The sequence below is a fragment of the Eubalaena glacialis genome, chromosome 6, assembly GCF_028564815.1.
Source record: "Eubalaena glacialis isolate mEubGla1 chromosome 6, mEubGla1.1.hap2.+ XY, whole genome shotgun sequence".
Lineage (NCBI taxonomy): Eukaryota > Metazoa > Chordata > Mammalia > Artiodactyla > Balaenidae > Eubalaena > Eubalaena glacialis.
In genome coordinates, this window is record NC_083721.1 from 71249307 (window position 1) to 71266651 (window position 17345).

Genomic DNA, 17345 nt, shown 5'->3' on the forward strand with positions numbered 1-17345 from the left:
ACTTCTCCTTTTTCATTTCTAATTCTATTGATTTGAGTCTTCTCCCTATTCTTCTTGATGAGTCTGGCTAATGGTTTATCAATTTTGTTTATCTTCTCAAAGAACCAGCTTTTAATTTTATTGATCTTTGCTATCGCTTCCTTCATTTCTTTTTCATTTATTTCTTATCTGATCTTTATGATTTCTTTCCTTCTGCTAACTTTGGGGTTTTTTTGTTCTTCTTTCTCTAATTGCTTTAGGTGTAAGGTTAGGTTGTTTATTTGAGATGTTTCTTATTTCTTGAGGTAGGATTGTATTACTATAAACTTCCCTCTTAGAACTGCTTTTGCTGCATCCCATAGGTTTTAGATTGTCATGTTTTCACTGTCATTTGTTTCTAAGTATTTTTTGATTTCCTCTTTGATTTCTTCAGTGATCTCTTGGTTATTTAGTACTGTATTGTTTAGCCTCCATGTGTTTGTATTTTTTACAGATTTTTTTCCTGTAATTGATATCTAGTCTCATAGTGTTGTGGTTGGAAAAGATATTTGATATGATTTCAATTTTCTTAAATTTACCAAGGCTTGATTTGTGACCCAAGATATGATCTATCCTGGAGAATGTTCCATGAGCACTTGAGAAGAAACTGTATTCTGTTGTTTTTGGATGGAATGTCCTATAAATATCAAATAATTCCATCTTGTTTAATGTATCATTTAAAGCTTGTGTTTCCTTATTTATTTTCATTTTGTATTATCTGTACATTGGTGAAAGTGGGGTGTTAAGGTCCCCTACTATGATTGTGTTACTGTAGATTTCCCCTTTTATGGCTGTTAGCATTTGCCTTATGTATTGATGTGCTCCTATATTGGGTGCATAAATATTTACAATTGAATTATCTTCTTCTTGGATCGATCCCTTGATCATTATGTAGTGTCCTTCTTTGTCTCTTATAATAGTCTTTATTTTAAAGTCTATTTTGTCTGATATGAGAATTGCTACTCCAGCTTTCTTTTGATTTCCATTTGCATGGAATATCATTTTCCATCCCCTCACTTTCAGTCTGTATGTGTCCCTAGGTCTGAAGTGGGTCTCTTGTAGACAGCATATATATGGGTCTTGTTTTTATATCCATTCAGCCAGTCTGTGTCTTTTGGTTGGAGCATTTAATCCATTTACATTTAAGGGAATTATCGATATGTATGTTCCTATTACCATTTTCTTAATTGTTTTGGGTTTTTTATTGTAGGTCTTTTCCTTCTTTTGTGTTTCCTGCCTAGAGAAGTTCCTTTAGCATTTGTTGTAAAGCTGGTTTGGTGGTTCTGAATTCTCTTAGCTTTTGCTTGTCTGTAACTGTTTTAATTTCTCCATCAAATCTGAATGAGATCCTTGCTGGGTAGAGTAATCTTGGTTATAGGATTTTCCCTTTCATCACTTTAAATATGTCCTGCCACTCCCTTCTGGCTTGCAGAGTTTCTGCTGAAAGATCAGCTGTTAATCTTATGGGGATTACCTTGTATGTTATTTGTTGTTTTTCCCTTGCTGCTTTTAGTATTTTTTCTTTTATTTAATTTCTGATAGTTTGATTAATATGTGTCTTGGCATGTTTCTCCTTGGATTTATCCTGTATGGGACTCTCTGAGCTTCCTGGAGTTGATTAACTATTTCCTTTCCCATGTTAGGGAAGTTTTCAGCTATAATCTCTTCAAATATTTTCTCAGTCCCTTTCTTTTTCTTTTCTTCTTCTGGGACCCCTATAATTCGAATGTTGGTGTGTTTAATGTTGTCCCAGAGGTCTCTGAGACTGTCCTCAATTCTTTTCATTCTTTTTTCTTTATTCTGCTCTGCAGTAGCTATTTCCACTATTTTATCTTCCAGGTCACTTATCCATTCTTCTGCCTCAGTTATTCTGCTATTGATTCCTTCTGGAGAATTTTTAATTTCATTTATTGTGTTGTTCATCATTGTTTGTTTGCTCTTTAGTTCTTCTAGGTCCTTGTTAAACGTTTCTTATATTTTCTCCATTCTATTTCCAAGATTTTGGATCATTTTTACTATCATTGCTCTGAATTCTTTTCCAGGTAGACTGCCTATTTCCTCTTCATTTGTTTGGTCTGGTGGGTTTTTACCTTGCTCTTTCATCTGCTGTGTGTTTGTCTTCTCATTTTGCTTAAGTTAATGTGTTTGGGGTCTCCTTTTTGCAGGCTGTGTGTTCGTAGTTCCCATTGTTTTTGGTGTCTGCCCCCAGTGGCTAAGGTTGGTTCAGTGGGTTGTGTAGGCTTCCTGGTTGAGGGGACTAGTGCCTGTGTTCTGGTGGATGAGGCTGGATCTTTTCTTTCTGGTGGGCAGGACCACGTCTGGTGGTGTGTTTTGGGGTGTCTGTGACTTTTTTATGATTTTAGGCAGCCTCTCTGCTAATGGGTGGGGTTGTGTTCCTGTCTTGCTAGTTGTTTGGCATAGGGTGTCGAGCACTGTAGCTTGCTGGTTGTTGAGTAGAGCTGGGTCTTAGCGTTGAGATGGAGATCTCTGGGAGAACTTTCGCTGTTTGATATTATGTGGAGCTGGGAGGTCTCTGGTGGACCAATGTCCTGAACTTGGCTCTCCCACCTCAGAGGCACAGGCCTGACACCCAGCCGGAGCACCAAGACCCTGTCAGCCACATGGCTCAGAAGAAAAGGGAGAAAAAAAGAAAGAAAGAAAGAAAAATATAAAATAAAATAAAGTTATTAAAATAAAAAATAATTATTAAAAATTAAAAAATTAAAAAGTAATAAAGAAAAGAAAAAAAAAGAAAGAAAGAAGAGAGCAACCAAACCAAAAACACAAAAAAGAAAACAAACAAAAAACAAAAATACAGACAGACAGAACCCTAGGACAAATGGTAAAAGCAAAGCTATACAGACAAAATCACACAGAGACGCATACACATACACACTCACAAAAAGAGAAAAAGGAAAAATATATGCATATCATTGCTCCCAAAGTCCACCTCCTCAATTTGGGATGATTTGTTGTCTATTCAGCTATTCCACAGATGCAGGTACATCAAGTTGTTTGTGGAGATTTAATCCGCTGCTCCTGAGGCTGCTGGGAGAAATTTCCCTTTCTCTTCTTTGTTCACACAGCACCTGGGGTTCAGCTTTGGATTTGGCCCCGCCTCTGCGTGTAGGTCACCTGAGGGTATCTGTTCCCGCCCAGACAGGATGGGGCTAAAGTAGCAGGTGCTTCGGGGGCTCTGGCTCACTCAGGCCAGGGGGAGGGAGGGGTACGGATGCGGGGTGAGCCTGCGGTGGCAGAGGCCGGCATGACGTTGCACCAGCCTGAGGCATGCCGTGTGTTCTCCCGGGGAAGTTGTCCCTGGATCACAGGACCTTGGCAGTGGCGGGCTGCACAGGCTCCCGGGAGGGGCGGTGTGGATAGTGACCTGTGCTCACACACAGGCTTTTTGGTGGCTGCAGCAGCAGCCTTAGCGTTTCATGCCCGTTTCTGGGGTCCGTGCTGATAGCCACGGCTCACGCCCATCTCTGGAACTCGTTTAGGGGGTGCTCTGAATCCCCTCTCCTTGCACACCCCGAAACAGTGGTCTCTTGCCTCTTCAGCAGCTCCAGACTTTTTCCTGGCCTCCCTCCCGGCTAGCTGTGGTGCACTAGCCCCCTTCAGGATGTGTTCACACAGCCAACCCCAGTCCTCTCCCTGGGATCCGACCTCCGAAGCCCAAGCCTCAGCTCCCAGCCCCCACCCGCCCCAGCGGGTGAGCAGACAAGCCTCTCGGGCTGGTGAGTGCTGCTCGGCGCCACTCCTCTGTGTGGGAATCTCTCCGCTTTGCCCTCCGTACCCCTGTTGCTGTGCTCTCCTCCGTGGCTCCAAAGCTTCCCCCTGCCCACCCCCTATCCCTGCCAGTGAAGGGGCTTCCTAGTGTGTGGAAACTTTTCCTCCTTCACAGCTCCCTCTCACTGGTGCAGGTCCCGTCCCTATTCTTTTGTCTCTGTTTTTTCTTTTTCCTTTTGCCCTAACAAGGTACATGGGGAGTTTCTTGCCTTTTGGGAAGTCTGAGGTCTTCTGCCAGCGTTCAGTAGGGTGTTCTGTAGGAGTTGTTCCGCATGTAGATGTATTTCTGATGTATTTGTGGGGAGGAAGGTGATCTCCACGTCTTACTCTTCCACCATCTTGAAGGTCCCAACCCAATCTTAACATTTTGATGAATTTCCTTCTTGTTAGTTTCCTATGAATAGAGTTGTTAAGTTGTTGATGTTCTTTACATAGTTATATAAGCAACTTTACATCCTGTCCTTTTTTCTTTTTTACTTTGTATGTGATAAGCAATTTGTAAGCTATTATAAAGCTTTATGAATATCTAATGGCTGCACAATTAAGCATTCACCTAGTGGATGTATCATAATAACATAACCATTTCCTTCCTGTTAGAGTTTTATAGTCTAGTTTTAGGGGCTTTTCAATGTTGTAGTTGTGAAGTTTTTCTCATTAAAAAATGCTGTTATGAACATCTTCATGCTTAAAGCCATACGAGTACCGCAGCCTGTTACCTGTATACTGCTTCTCATCTTTTTGCTTGGAAGGGAATCATAAACACACTCTGCTTTGAGGCGTTTTGTGGAAAGGGACATTACTTAATGAAATGAGATTAATCTCTGATGGTGGGATTCCAGGTATTGGCAGCAGGCACAGTGGGTGTTGGGGGAGAGAACGACAGTTTTGAACAGGAGTTGGCAGGCCTTCTCTGTGTCCTTTCAACCGCAGCAAGTAGACACCTTCCAACCTCACATTTTTCTGGACCAGCCCTGGCCTCCTGCATTGCCATTCACATGTAGACGTTAGTTCACAGAACTCTATGCCTGGCACTGCCTAAGTGTCGCGGAAGAATTAGATGTGGGAGTCGGAGCACAGGCAGCCAGGAGAGGAAGTCTGACATACCTGATGGGCACTCCTGAGCATGATTCCCTATCTGTCGGAGCATCAGATCCTAGTGCTTGGCGAGGCTGTGTCAGGAGCTGATGATCACAGCTAGCAGTAGAGTCAGGTGGCAGGTACTGTGCCCAGTTAGATTCATAGGAAAGGAGAGCTTCTTCAGATGGAAGGTTCATGGAAAGCAGTGCAGAATAAAAAGGAAGTGGTGAATCCTCATTTTCCATAAAGGGGTCTGGGGTCCCACTATTCCCTTGTTTTTAATAGGAAAAGCACGTGCTGACTTGGGGAACCCTTAAAGGTGTCCATGTCACCTTCCCTAGACAGCTAGGGTCAGTTCTTCTAGTTGGCCAGGGTTAGGGCAAGACTCCATTAAGATTTTTAAAAGGGGAAAAAAAATATTCATTTACATAATAATTTATGACATAATTAATACATATATACATCTATATACATCTGGTACAGTCTATTTCCAGACAAATGTACCATCAAATTGATTTATCTTTTCCATTTCTTCTCTACTCCTAACTTTCCCTTCAAATTTAAATAATAATTAATTAATACCTCTGGAATTTACTTTTAAACATTTAGAGAGCTAACTCTGCTCAAGGCACTGTCCTAAGTGCTTTAAAAGTATTTAAAAGTATTATCTCATTTGATACTTTAAAGGTGTTATCTCATTTAATCCTCATAGCAACCAATGATCTAGGTAGTGTGATTTATCCGCATGCTACAGATGAGCAAACTGAGACCAAGAGGTTAAATAACTTGCCCCTGGTCGCACAGCTGGTGAGGGGCTCCAGAGTATGTGCCTTACCACTAGGCTGTGCTGCCTTGGGAGAATCAGGTTACCAGAGCACACAGAAGCTGAGGGCCTGAAATGACAAGAGTGGGGAGGGGTACAGTCCTATGTTTCTGAATGTCACTGGAAACCCCACAGGGAGTAATCATGTTCTTCCTGTGTAACATGGGGAAGCTCACAGGGGTGATCTAGCTCACACTGTTTATACAAGAAGGAGGTTCAGTTAATCTCCAAATAGTAACCAAGCAAAAATGCACCTACATGAAAGCAATAGTTTCTGGAGAATACGAGCAAGAACCAGGGGTGGTTATGATGTCTCCTCTGGCGTGTAGCGTTGTACGCTGGGAAGAAGGCCACACGGCTGTCACTGAGGAGCAGGAGGAACGTGAGGGACAGGTGCTCCTTCTGTCCTCTGGGAAGCCTCGCAGAGGGTGGAGAATGATGTCCACCCAGGGACTGGGCAAGAAGGGAACAGGCCCCACCAAGGAAGGCTGGACCCAGGAAGGAGGGAGACTGGGAAAGGAAGCGAAAGAATCAGATGATGACTCAGGGGCAATGGGAGGAGATCCAAGTGGCAATTAGCATCAAAGAGCTTAGCAGGCCTCACCCAAAGACTCATGCCAAGGCCAGACTGGGACTCACTGGGGGCTGGGGGTCACTGTGAAGGGAGAAAGATGGGAGATTACAGAAACTGGGGTACAATCAGAGAAGACTCCAACACACCTGACTCCATGCTGAGTCTGTGCTATCAGGTCAAGGCTCCCAACATTTCTCTAGCAGGAATAAGTTTGATCTTAGAATCTGGAATAGGATCAATGTTTGGAAGTGAAGCATCCATCCAAAACCACGATGCGGTCTCGGAGTTTTGAACAGGGCATGATAGCCCTTCCTGGTGCCCGAGTCACCTCTGACCTCTGTGGTGGTGAGAGATGGGGCTAAGGACACCCATCAAATGGGAATGTTGTTCATTGAGAGAATAACCAATGAGCGTATAGAAAAGACCCAACGTACATCATGAAAAGACAGAAAATAGGCTACTGAGGGGTCCTCTTAGAGAAATCAGGGACTCTGCTAATGGAGAGAAAAGTCAAGTGCTTACATTTCAGTCAGTAAAAAGGGTCTACACAACAAGGCTTGCTTTTGTCTTGAGAAATAGTTAAAGAGAGGACCTGATCATAGTAGCTTTGTCTTCTTTGAGGACGAGCATAACTCAGCTCAGAGGAGAGCAGGGCATCTGAAGTGCCGGGAAAGTCAGCAAGTTGCCTGATGACAGATCTGCATGGGGTAATTTCAGAGTGAAGCCTGCAGGTGAAGAAGGGTGAGGCTGAGATAACACAGGATTTGCGGACAGATGATGGCTGGCAGCAGCGGGGAGAGCAGGTAGTTAAAGCAGGCAAAGAGGGGCCAGGGGTACTGAGGAAATTATGACAGTAGTCGAAGTTTAGAGCCATGAAATGGGAGGATGGGGCAAGGGGAGGGGAGGAAAGATGCATCAGAGAGGTAGGAGTGGAGGCTGGTTAGGGGAAAGCAGGAGGAAGCAGCTATTCAGGGAACTGACGATTTTTAAAAGTCATCTTTAAGTCAGTATGTGGGAGAGATAGCCATTGCGAGACAGAGAGAGAAAGTGTTAAGACGGAGGGGCTTCTGTGCTGCCTCAGCTCTGAATGGCTCTACAGGGAGGGGTCCAGTGGCCAAAAGACAAGCCCAGCAGGGAGGCAAAGAGGGTAAATGGGCAGTGGTTTTCCAGCTCCATCCATGTCTCCATGGTTAGTTAGTCAAGCAGGGGAACAGCTGAGAGACAGGTTATATGCGGCAGCTTTTTGTTGGGAAAGCACAAAAGGGGTCATCTCTGACAAGGGAGTGTTGAAAATGAAGCCAGATGTGAAAAATAATCTGCAAGCCTAAAAGGGAAAATTAGAAAATGAATATGCCAAGAAACATAAAATTAAAATCTAAAGATTTGCAAAGGAGGACATTAAAACAGTTCTTAAATGGCTGTGGAGAAGAAAAGAATTAGGTGAAAACAAGAAATGTTTTTTGCAGCATTTTCTACAACAGGCTGTTTGGATAAACCTATTTAAGTTCCTGGGACCAGAGATTTAGCTCAGGGAGGGAGGTGGGAACTTCCTGAAGGTGCCACTCACTACAAAGGCAATGAGAAGCCATGAGGGTGGGGACACACCCACTGGTCCTTTGGAAATGGGAAGAGGAAGGAGAGAAAATAATGGTCCTGGGGCTCTGTGAGACACACGCCAGAATCGGACAGAAAGAAAAAAGAAACACGTGTACTTTTCTATGAAACTGCTAGTTCAGGATTTGTGAGGGATTTGGGTTTATTGGTTAATGAGGGGCACATTCTGTGTAATTAACGTTCAGTAGGTGGTGTGACGCATTGCAGTCCAGAAGGCACAAAGCACGAAGCCTGAATGAATTACTTTAAGGATTGCTAGGAAAAGCTTCAAGTGTGCCAAGATTCCTCAAAGATCTCTTGGCCCCTCTGCCCTTGACCCTTCCCCTAGCAGCAGGGACTCTCAGAACTTCCCAGTACTGTTTCTATTGTGGGCTCTCTGAAGCAGTGTTTCTCAAGTGGGAAGCCCAAGTCCCCCATGTACCCTAAAACTTCCCCGTTGCTCTGGGGAGAAGATAAGGGATTGTTCGGAGGGCAGCCATGCCTGACCATTGCCTCATCCATTTCTGCTAATCCCCTCAACTGCCACTCTTTGGAATTCCCTTATTGCCATTGGGTGGGGACCCAGAGTAGTAATCTCTTTGACCAAGCCCTTGAGGTGAGGGGAACCGGGACATCCACCCTTTATTTGACTCATAATGGGTTTGGCTGGATCTAGAGCTTGAGCACCACAGAAATGCCCATCCATCATCTTCCACTTCCTCCTGTGTCTCTGGATGGGGCAGCCTGACAGCAGCACCTCGTGGTGTTTCCAGGCTTCTCTCCAGGACCTGGATCTTTGAATTGTACAAGCACACAGCCTGGCTCTATGCTCTCCTACCCCAACCAACCCTGGCCCCCTACCTGCCCATGGCTGGGTCTGGCTGTACCTTGCCCTAGGGGGCGGTGAACCTTGTGTCTGGGAACCCGCCAGGCTTTTTGCAGCCAGAGCCTCAGGCCCTCTCTGCTTTGCCTCGACAGTCTGCAGAGGGCCACATCCGGCCCTGAAAAGGCTGCAGGTTACATCTCAGGGCCTGTGCACCCTTGGCCCCGGGAAAGAACTTGAGTACCTGAGGGTGGCACAGAGGAGACCTCCACGGAGGCATAGAAGCTCAGCAACAGAGCTTCTCAGACTTAAGGAAATTTCGTGGTCATCTAGCCTAGCACCCTACAGATGGTCCATTCGTAGAAAGTGGAATCAATTTAGTGGGATGCCACCAGCAATTGCGAAAAAAGTTAAACAGAGTATCAGAGTGCAATTTGTGTTTCACTGATACAGTTTTTCATATGTAGTGTAGACTCGTCAAGAATTGCAATCCAAAAAGCTTAAGAGACCTGATGGAGGTCTCTTAAAGCAAACTGAGAGGCGCAGCAGCTCAAGCCACTGATGTCTTCTTCTCTCCACGTGCCTCCCACCCTCTCCAACCACAAACATACCTGAAAATATGTAATTTGCCCTGTGGTGTGTGGTTTAAGGAGCATGGGATTTGTAGTCGAGGCCTGGGTTCAAGCCTAGCTGGGTAACTGTGGGAAACCATCTAGCAGTGTTTCTCAAACAGTATCCCAAGGACCCCCTTTTCAGAATCGTGAGTTTCAGGGGGAGGGGAGGTTCCTTGTTAAAAATATGCATTTCTGGACCCTAACCCAGGCCTCCTGAATCATAATCTGTAATTGGGGGCCGGGGCAAGGGAGGGCGCAGCTAGAGTATCTGCATTTTCAATAACCTCCCATTGAGTGTGATTGTTAGGCACACTCAATGTTCCAACCACTGATCTTGACATTTCTGAGCTTAAATTTCTTGATACAAGAGGTAGAGATGGAGTGGATAATGTATGTGAAGGTACTTTACACACTGTAAAAGCACTCTTCAGACTTGAGGTATTCCCATCCCATGACATCCTTCTCTAAATGACACTTCAGGGAAGACAGCACCAGGAGAGTGGGCTGGTGGGGTCTGTGCACTTAATGGGGCCAGGAAAGTTAAACGGAAAAAAAATGAACCAAAACCATGTTTATTTCTTCTTCTGTCTCTTTCCATCTCCCACTTTCTGTCCTAAAGTTTCTCTTCTTGATCTAAGCCCAATGGCAGTACCGTGCCCATCCGTAGAAATGTGTTTAGAGTGGGCTCCGTGCTTTATGGTTGGCGATGATGCATATCGCAACCGTCAGTCTGATGCGTCATGTTAACCTTTTCAAGCCCACTGTAACATTCAGCTTCCTTTAATAGAAAATTCTCACAGTCGTGAATGCTGAGCTTGTTGATTCCCTACTCACTGTGCTTACGTACACTGTGCTTAGTGTTCAGCAGAAGCCTCCCTGAACATGTGTGAAATAACTACCCAACATATCTGGACTAGTGCATTACTGCGGCTGCTGGCGCAGACAGCGCAGGCCCTAAAGGCTTAAACCAGAGATGTGCAGACTGAAGGCGAGTTACCTGGAGGTGGTAGGGGGCTTTCCCCCAAACCTTAGGAACAGGCTGCCGATCCGGGCCCCTGGGCCTCCCTTTCCTCCCCTTCCCTCCTTGTCACCCTGCCCCTAAGTGCAGCAGCTCTTCCAAGAGGGAGGCTTTATGCTAAGTTCTAGAAGACAAATGAATAACCAATGGTTTCTCGTGGTAAGAGTGAACGTCTCAGTGTTCAGCTAGTAGAGGGTGTTCCTATCTCGGGGTCTCTTTGCCCAGTTTTATTGGTTCTGCCCCAGGAGCAGTGCCAGGCCTGGAGGGAGGACAGCTGGAGCACTAAGGACGGTTCCTAAGGAAGATGTGCCCCTTCTTCCCTGCCCATCTTTCCACTCTTCCTCCTGGTCCCCAGTGGCTGAACTAGTGTAAAACAATTCTATTCCCCTTCCAGATAAACAGTCTTCTTCTTCTGCCTTTGAGTTGAGGGCTCATTGTTTTTTATGTCACTAGTGCCTCCTGTTTATGCTGATGGCTCCAGCGCGGGATGGGGATGGGGAGGGTTGCAGGGGTGAGAAGGAAGGGAGGTGTCCTCTTCCATTATTCCCAATATCAACTAGAGTCAAGTGAGAGTGAGCGAGTTAGAAATGATGCCCAGAAGAGTCCGAGGCCTGGGAGTGCAGGCAGGCGTGGGGCACGGGGCGGAGCCCTTGGAAGAAGTAAAGGGACTACTGGGGAAGGGGTTGGAGGACACAGTTAGCTGGAAGCTTGGTAAAGGAATAATGAAAAGAACTCCAGTGGAACAAGAAGGAATTAGAAGCAAAGCCCGGTTCTGGGCAGGCTCTAGACTGTTGCTGCAGGGAGAACAGCTGAGTAATTGAATGGCACTGTGTTAATTTCATGTTTTTTTCTTGTTTCCTTTTCTGTTCCCAACTCCCTTTCCCATCTTCTGCCTTCTCTGCACCCTGAATCCCATCTTTTCTATTTTCCTTCCCCCTCTCCTCTGCTCTCATGCACACTTTGCACCTTCCCCCTTCACCTCCTCCCGCTCACCCATCTCCTCCCCCCATGCCTTCATGTTTTACTCTACCCCCACCCCACCCCCAAGCTCTCTGGCGGCTGTGAGTTGACCGTGGTCCTCCAGGACTTCAACGCAGGCCACAGCAGCGAGCTGAGCATCCAGGTGGGACAGACAGTGGAACTGCTGGAGCGGCCGAGCGAACGGCCGGGCTGGTGTCTGGTCCGCACCACGGAACGGAGTCCCCCGCAGGAGGGCCTGGTCCCCAGCAGCGCCCTGTGCATCTCCCACTCCCGAAGCAGCGTGGAGATGGACTGCTTCTTCCCCTTGGTGAAAGGTAGGGGCAGGGGGGTGGGGGGGCGGGGAGGGATGTGGACCAGAGGTCGCTGGGGACGTGGCCTGCTTGTTAGAAGAGCATCATGGCACTCACTTGTCTCAGGAACCCGTTCTGACCTTGTGGGGTTTCTCTGGGACCCCCTTGTGAAGAAAGTGGGTTGGGAGCTTAAAGGGAAAGAGCTATGGAATGGCCATGTGACTTTGGAAAAGTCATTTAACCTTTCTGAGTCAGTTTCATGTTAAAAATGAGGGTTGACTTAGATGACCCCTAAGACCTCTTCTAACTCTCCCACTGTATCACCCAACCTCCAGAAAAGTCCTCTTCTACCCATGGCCCAAAGCCTAGACTCCTCCTTTCTCCGCTGACCCCCTCCCCCTCCCCCTCCACAGCTACTGCAGGCTCCCCGGCCCCCTCACCCCTACCCAGCTGCTCGTGCTTCACACAGGACCGAGCAAACTGCAGGGGAACACACAGCACAACCGCGTCAGGTTTGACCTTCCCCTCAGCCCTGCAAGGGCCTGAGACACTCATTTACGTGCCTTTGACAGACAAATAACTGGAGCCTTGGCTTCTGTTTTATATAAGCTCCGTGTTCCTTCCACATGCTTGTTTATTCGCTTCTTCTCACATTGGGCAGACTGAAGCACTGAAAACACTGATTCTCCAGTGTGAGGGGTGTCTCTGGGCTGGCAGCATCAGCATCCCCTGGGAACTTTTAGAAATGCAAATTCTCAGACCCCACTCCAGACCTTCTGGGCCAGGAACGTGGCGGCGGCGGGGGGGGGGGGTGGAGGGGGCCCTGCGGTCTGCGTCTTAACAAGTCCCCAGGGAATTCTGATGCGCACTCGAGTACGACAGCCACTGACTTCAGAAGTCAAGGCTGGCAGCGGCCTTGAAGTCACTCGTCTTACATGGAGGAAACGGAGGCCCAGAGAGGGAGAGACCCAGAGTTCTCTTAGTTCTGAGCTTCTTTTTGTCACTGGTCAGATAACCTGCATCAGGGTTTCCATGCAGACCTGTGCTAGGTATCTATGGGGTGGGAAGAGGGAGGGACCTGGTTCTGTTGGGAGGAAGGGACTAGGGTCGCCACGGAGACCTGTTGATGCTACGGACTAATTACGTTGTGAAATGTTTTCCTTGCTGGAATTCCATCGGGTCCATCTCAAAAGCCTGACCTCCTCCTCTCCTCCACGAGGTGGCTCTAGCAGGTTGCATTACTGGCGCTGCCTGGCTCTTCCAGGGGCCTCGCGGGGGGCGGGGGGCGGGGGCTCCATCTGGAGGATGGCATCTAAAACCTGATTCTCCTCCCTCCACACACACCTGTGCTCCCCTCCGCCGGCTTAGCCACCACCCGCTTCTCCGCCTTTTCTCTGTGTCAGGAAGTTGTGTGGCATCTGTGATTGCAGGTGCAGCCCCTCAGCCCTCTGAAGTAGCCCCTAGAGAAACTCACGGGACCAGGGAAGGGAAAAGCAGGGGATCTCGGGAGTACGGTTCTGCTTGAAGTCTGACCGTGTGGAAAATGTGGGCACAAAGAGGTTAGAATTGTGCAGGTGAAATGAAATAAGATATACAAAACACTTAGAACAGTGCCTGGCACTCAGTACATCCTAGGTGTCATGATAAGTTACAGTTTTTATATCACTTCCATAGATTATTCAGCAAAATGACTAAAAACTCCCATCTCCAGAGACAAAAGCAAGGACAGCGATTTATTTGCTGGGAAAGGCTAACTGGTCACTCATGTCCAAGTGTGGGGTGGTCCGCCAGGAAGGGCTTGGCTACAAGGGGAGACCGGAGGCTTCTTGCCCTAGGTCTGGCCTCCCTGGTGCCTGGCTGGGTGCATCCCTCCCTGCCCCGGCTCAGCTGGGGAGGTGGGGGCATTCAGGGTAAGAAGTGCAGAGGGAGGGGAGTTAGCAGAGAGTTCATTGAAAATGGAGCTGAGGATGCGGGGTGCAAGCTAGAGGTCAGAGAGAACACAGGGAGTGTGTCACAGAACTTTCCAGCTGCCTCAGCCGCCGTCATGGCTTCTTACAAGCACCACTCCCAGCGCCTATCACCCATTTCCTTGGCTCTTCCTGTTGGCAGTCTGTTTGCTCTCTCCCAGCGTAAGTCAATTAGGCGGGGCCTTCCAACGACAGCCTGTGAGCTCTCACTGGCCTCTCACCTGCGTGGACTCCCGACAGTCAGGCTTAAGTCTCTGTTCTCCACGGAGCATCGCTATGGCCCTAACAAGACCTCGGCTGGAAGTATGTGCGCTGATGCACACGCCTCGGCTTGGAAAAGCCCCTCCCTCTCTCTCCAGGGCCTGCCCAGAGCGCTGGCCTCTTAGCAGAAATTCAGTAAGCTGTTCCTTCTCCCATCCAGCTGGCTGCCTGCTGGCCGCCTGGCCTTCTCTCCTCTCAGAGTGATTTGTCTCCAGCAGATGCTCCACCTTCTAAGTTACGCCCAGCGGGACTGCGGATGAGACGTTCTGGGGGTTGTGGAATAGGACAGGGCCTCCTCCGGTGTCGCTGGAGGTCCGAATCCATTTCCTGTTCAGTCCTTAGAAGGCAACTGGTGCTCTTAACCTTCGAGAGAGCGTCAGGCCAGTGCTCCTACGGGCCGTGGGAAGCAGGGGGTGTCCGTGTGATGTGCTGAGTGCTCAGGCCGTGACTGCAGAAGAAGAGGCAGAAGAGCCCTGGGGTGTCAGCACGAGGAGGGGACTTGGAGAACCACTAGAGCGGGGCTCTCAGCCCTGGCCACCTAGCATCCCCTGGAAGCTTTACCAAATGACAAGGCTCAGACCCTACCTACAACAAGTGGGGTCAGAATTTCCAGAGTGGGCCAGAGTTGTTTAAATGCTCCTCGGGTGAATCCAAGGGACAGCAGGGTTGAGAACCACTGCACTGGCCAGTTTCCTCTCTTGTAGGGGCACCTTCAGGCACAGGAAAGTAAGCTGACTTCCCTGAAGTCACAGGGAGAGTTGGTGGCAGAGCTGGAGGAGACCCAGGGCTCCCGCCTCCTTGCCCTGCACCCCACACGCTGCCTGCTGGGCTTCCTAGAGGCCGGAGGCCCTTTCTCCAGTCTTTCCCTCCTGTGCTTTCTCAGGAGACAGTGGTTGCGTGTTGCCTCTTGATATACCTGTGGCAGCACTGTTGGTGGAACTGTGTGACAAAGTAGAGCAGCCTGCCTTTCCTCTTATTTTAATGCCCGCCTGACATCGTAGAGCTTCTCCCCGGGGTTGGGCCCTGTGGACCTAGTCATTCTCTTCCTAATGCCCTCTCACTTTCTCAGCAGTAAGCGGTGAGGGCAGCACCTCCCAAGGGACAAAGATTTTGTAGTGGTGGTTTCAGTTCTGGGTGCATCTTAGAACCACCTGGAGGAGACTTTAAAAATTACTGATGCCTCACACACCACCCCAGACCAATTAATTCAGAGCCACCAAGGGCCTGGGCATCAGTATTTTTTAAGTTCCTTGGTAATTCTAATGGGCTGAGAGTCACTGCTTTAGGGGTTTGCCACCCCCCAAGTGTCAGGCTTAGGAGGGACTTAAAGATCCATTGGTAGGGGTCAATATGCAGTTATATAAAGAACTCCTACAACTCAACAACAACAAAAAAAATTAGATTTTAAAATGGACGAAGGACCTGAATACACATTTCTCCAAAGAAGGTATACAAATGGCCAATAAGCCCATGAAAAGATGGGCAGCATCACTGATCATGAGGGAACTGCAAGTCAGTATGGCGATGAGAAACCACTTCATACCCATCAGGAAGGCTATTATTTTTTTTCACAAACCATAGAAAATAATAGGTGTTAGTGAGGCTGTAGAGAAATTGGAACTCTCGTGCCCTGCTGGTGGAAAAGTAAAATGGTGAATTGCTATGGAAAACAGTATGGGGTTCCTCAAAAGATTAAACATAGAATTACCATATGATCCAGCAATTCCACTGCTGGGTGTATACCCCAAAGAACTGAAAGCAGGGACTCAGAGAGGTATTGTTTGTACACCCATGTTCATAGCAAAGGTAGAAGCAACCCAAGTGTCCAAGGGATGCATGGGTAAACAAAATGTGGTATATACATATAATGGAATATTATATAGTCTTCAAAAGGAAGGAAAATCTGACACATGCTACAACATGGATGAACTTTGAAGACATTATGCTAGGTGAAATAAGCCAGACACAAGAGGACAAATACTGTATGATTCCACTATGTGAGGTAACTACAGCAGTCAAATTCATAGAAAGTGGAATGGTGGTTGCCAGGGGCTAGGGGAAGGGGAGGAATGTGAAGTTAGTGTTTAACGGGTACAGAGTTTCAGTTTTGCAAGACGAAAAAAGTTTTGGAGATGGATGATGGTGATGGTAATACAACATTGTGAATGTACTTAATGCCACTGAACTGTACCCTTAAAAATGTTTTTTTTTTAAAATTAATTAATTAACTTATTTTTGGCTGTGTTGGGTCTTCGTTTCTGTGCGAGGGCTTTCTCTAGTTGCGGCGAGCGGGGGCCACTCTTCATCGCGGTGTGCGGGCCTCTCACTATCGTGGCCTCTCTTGCTGCGGAGCACAGGCTCCAGACGCGCAGGCTCAGTAGTTGTGGCTCACAGGCCTAGTTGCTCCGTGGCATGTGGGATCTTCCCAGACCAGGGCTCGAACCCGTGTCCCCTGCATTGGCAGGCAGATTCTCAACCACTGCGCCACCAGGGAAGCCCAAAAATGCTTTTTTTAAAAAAGCATTGGTCCTGGGTACTTCTGCCCCAGGTTCCAAAAAACAGTCTAGGTTCTTCTCCACCCAGCTCTATAGGATACCTGTGTTCCTTTTCTTTTCCTGTACAGTTTTTGCCCTGGCTCCAGCTGAGCACCTGGAGAAGCTATAAGGAAACGCCTGTTTGCTTAGCCAAACTAAACCAGGGCCAGGTGTGCCCTGGGGCAGATGTCCTGGAGGAGAGGGGCAGTGCCCATGGTGACCCCGGCTTGTTTACAGGGAGTCCTCTCTTATGGGGTCTCCTGATGATTTCTCCTGTTATCACCTAGATGGCCTTAGGAACAGCTTAGCCAGGCTGGGGAAGGTGTGAAGGTACAGAGCAGTGGAGAACAATGGGCTCTGGAGGCATGTACCACCAACAGCCTGAAGATGCTGAGCAAGTCTGTGATACTGTGGACTTATATTAAGTGTGACGTCAACTCGTAAAAATACCTAACATTTATTGAGTCTTACTATGGACCAGGTTCTGGGTTCATGCTTTAATGTTTTCCTCATTTTACAGACAAGGAAACCAGGTCTTAGAAAGATCAGGTAACTTGCCCAGAGTCACATAGCTTACTAGTGGTGGATCTAGATTTGAACTCAGGTCTGTCTACTCCCCAAGGTCTCACTCTTCACAATGCTCTACGACCTCCCAAGTCTGAAGGCGTTTGAGACAGCTACTTTAGTTTATTATCCTTCACTCTGACTCGGCGGCTCCCTTGGATTTAACCAGTCTTGCTGGGTGAAGGTTGAGAGAGTGTGAGCCCTGTACACACGGAAGCACATACTGCCCTCCCACTCTCTCTCTCCCCTCTGGCCTCCTGTGCTCCCTTCCCTATGGGCAATAGTGGCAGACAGATTTCATCCTGTGTGTGCTTTGCCCACTAGAAAGAGCCTGGTGTCCCTGGCTGGAGCAGAATGGCCCTGAGTAGCACCCTAGCTAGCAGGTTGAATGGGGTCCAGCTCTGCTAGGGGCCAGCCAA

The 17345-nt window shown here is 47.8% G+C and overlaps 1 protein-coding gene across 10 annotated transcripts in view; it reads left to right on the top strand.

The window, feature by feature from the left end:
• The window catches only part of KALRN (kalirin RhoGEF kinase), a 653671-nt gene that overhangs the window by 513515 nt on the left and 122811 nt on the right, over positions 1 to 17345 (top strand). For all 10 annotated transcript variants that reach the window (XM_061194271.1, XM_061194272.1, XM_061194273.1 and 7 more), the window contains one exon: positions 11378 to 11624. In XM_061194271.1, coding sequence (XP_061050254.1) covers positions 11378 to 11624 — 247 coding nt within the window. The remainder of the gene's footprint in view (positions 1 to 11377; positions 11625 to 17345) is intronic.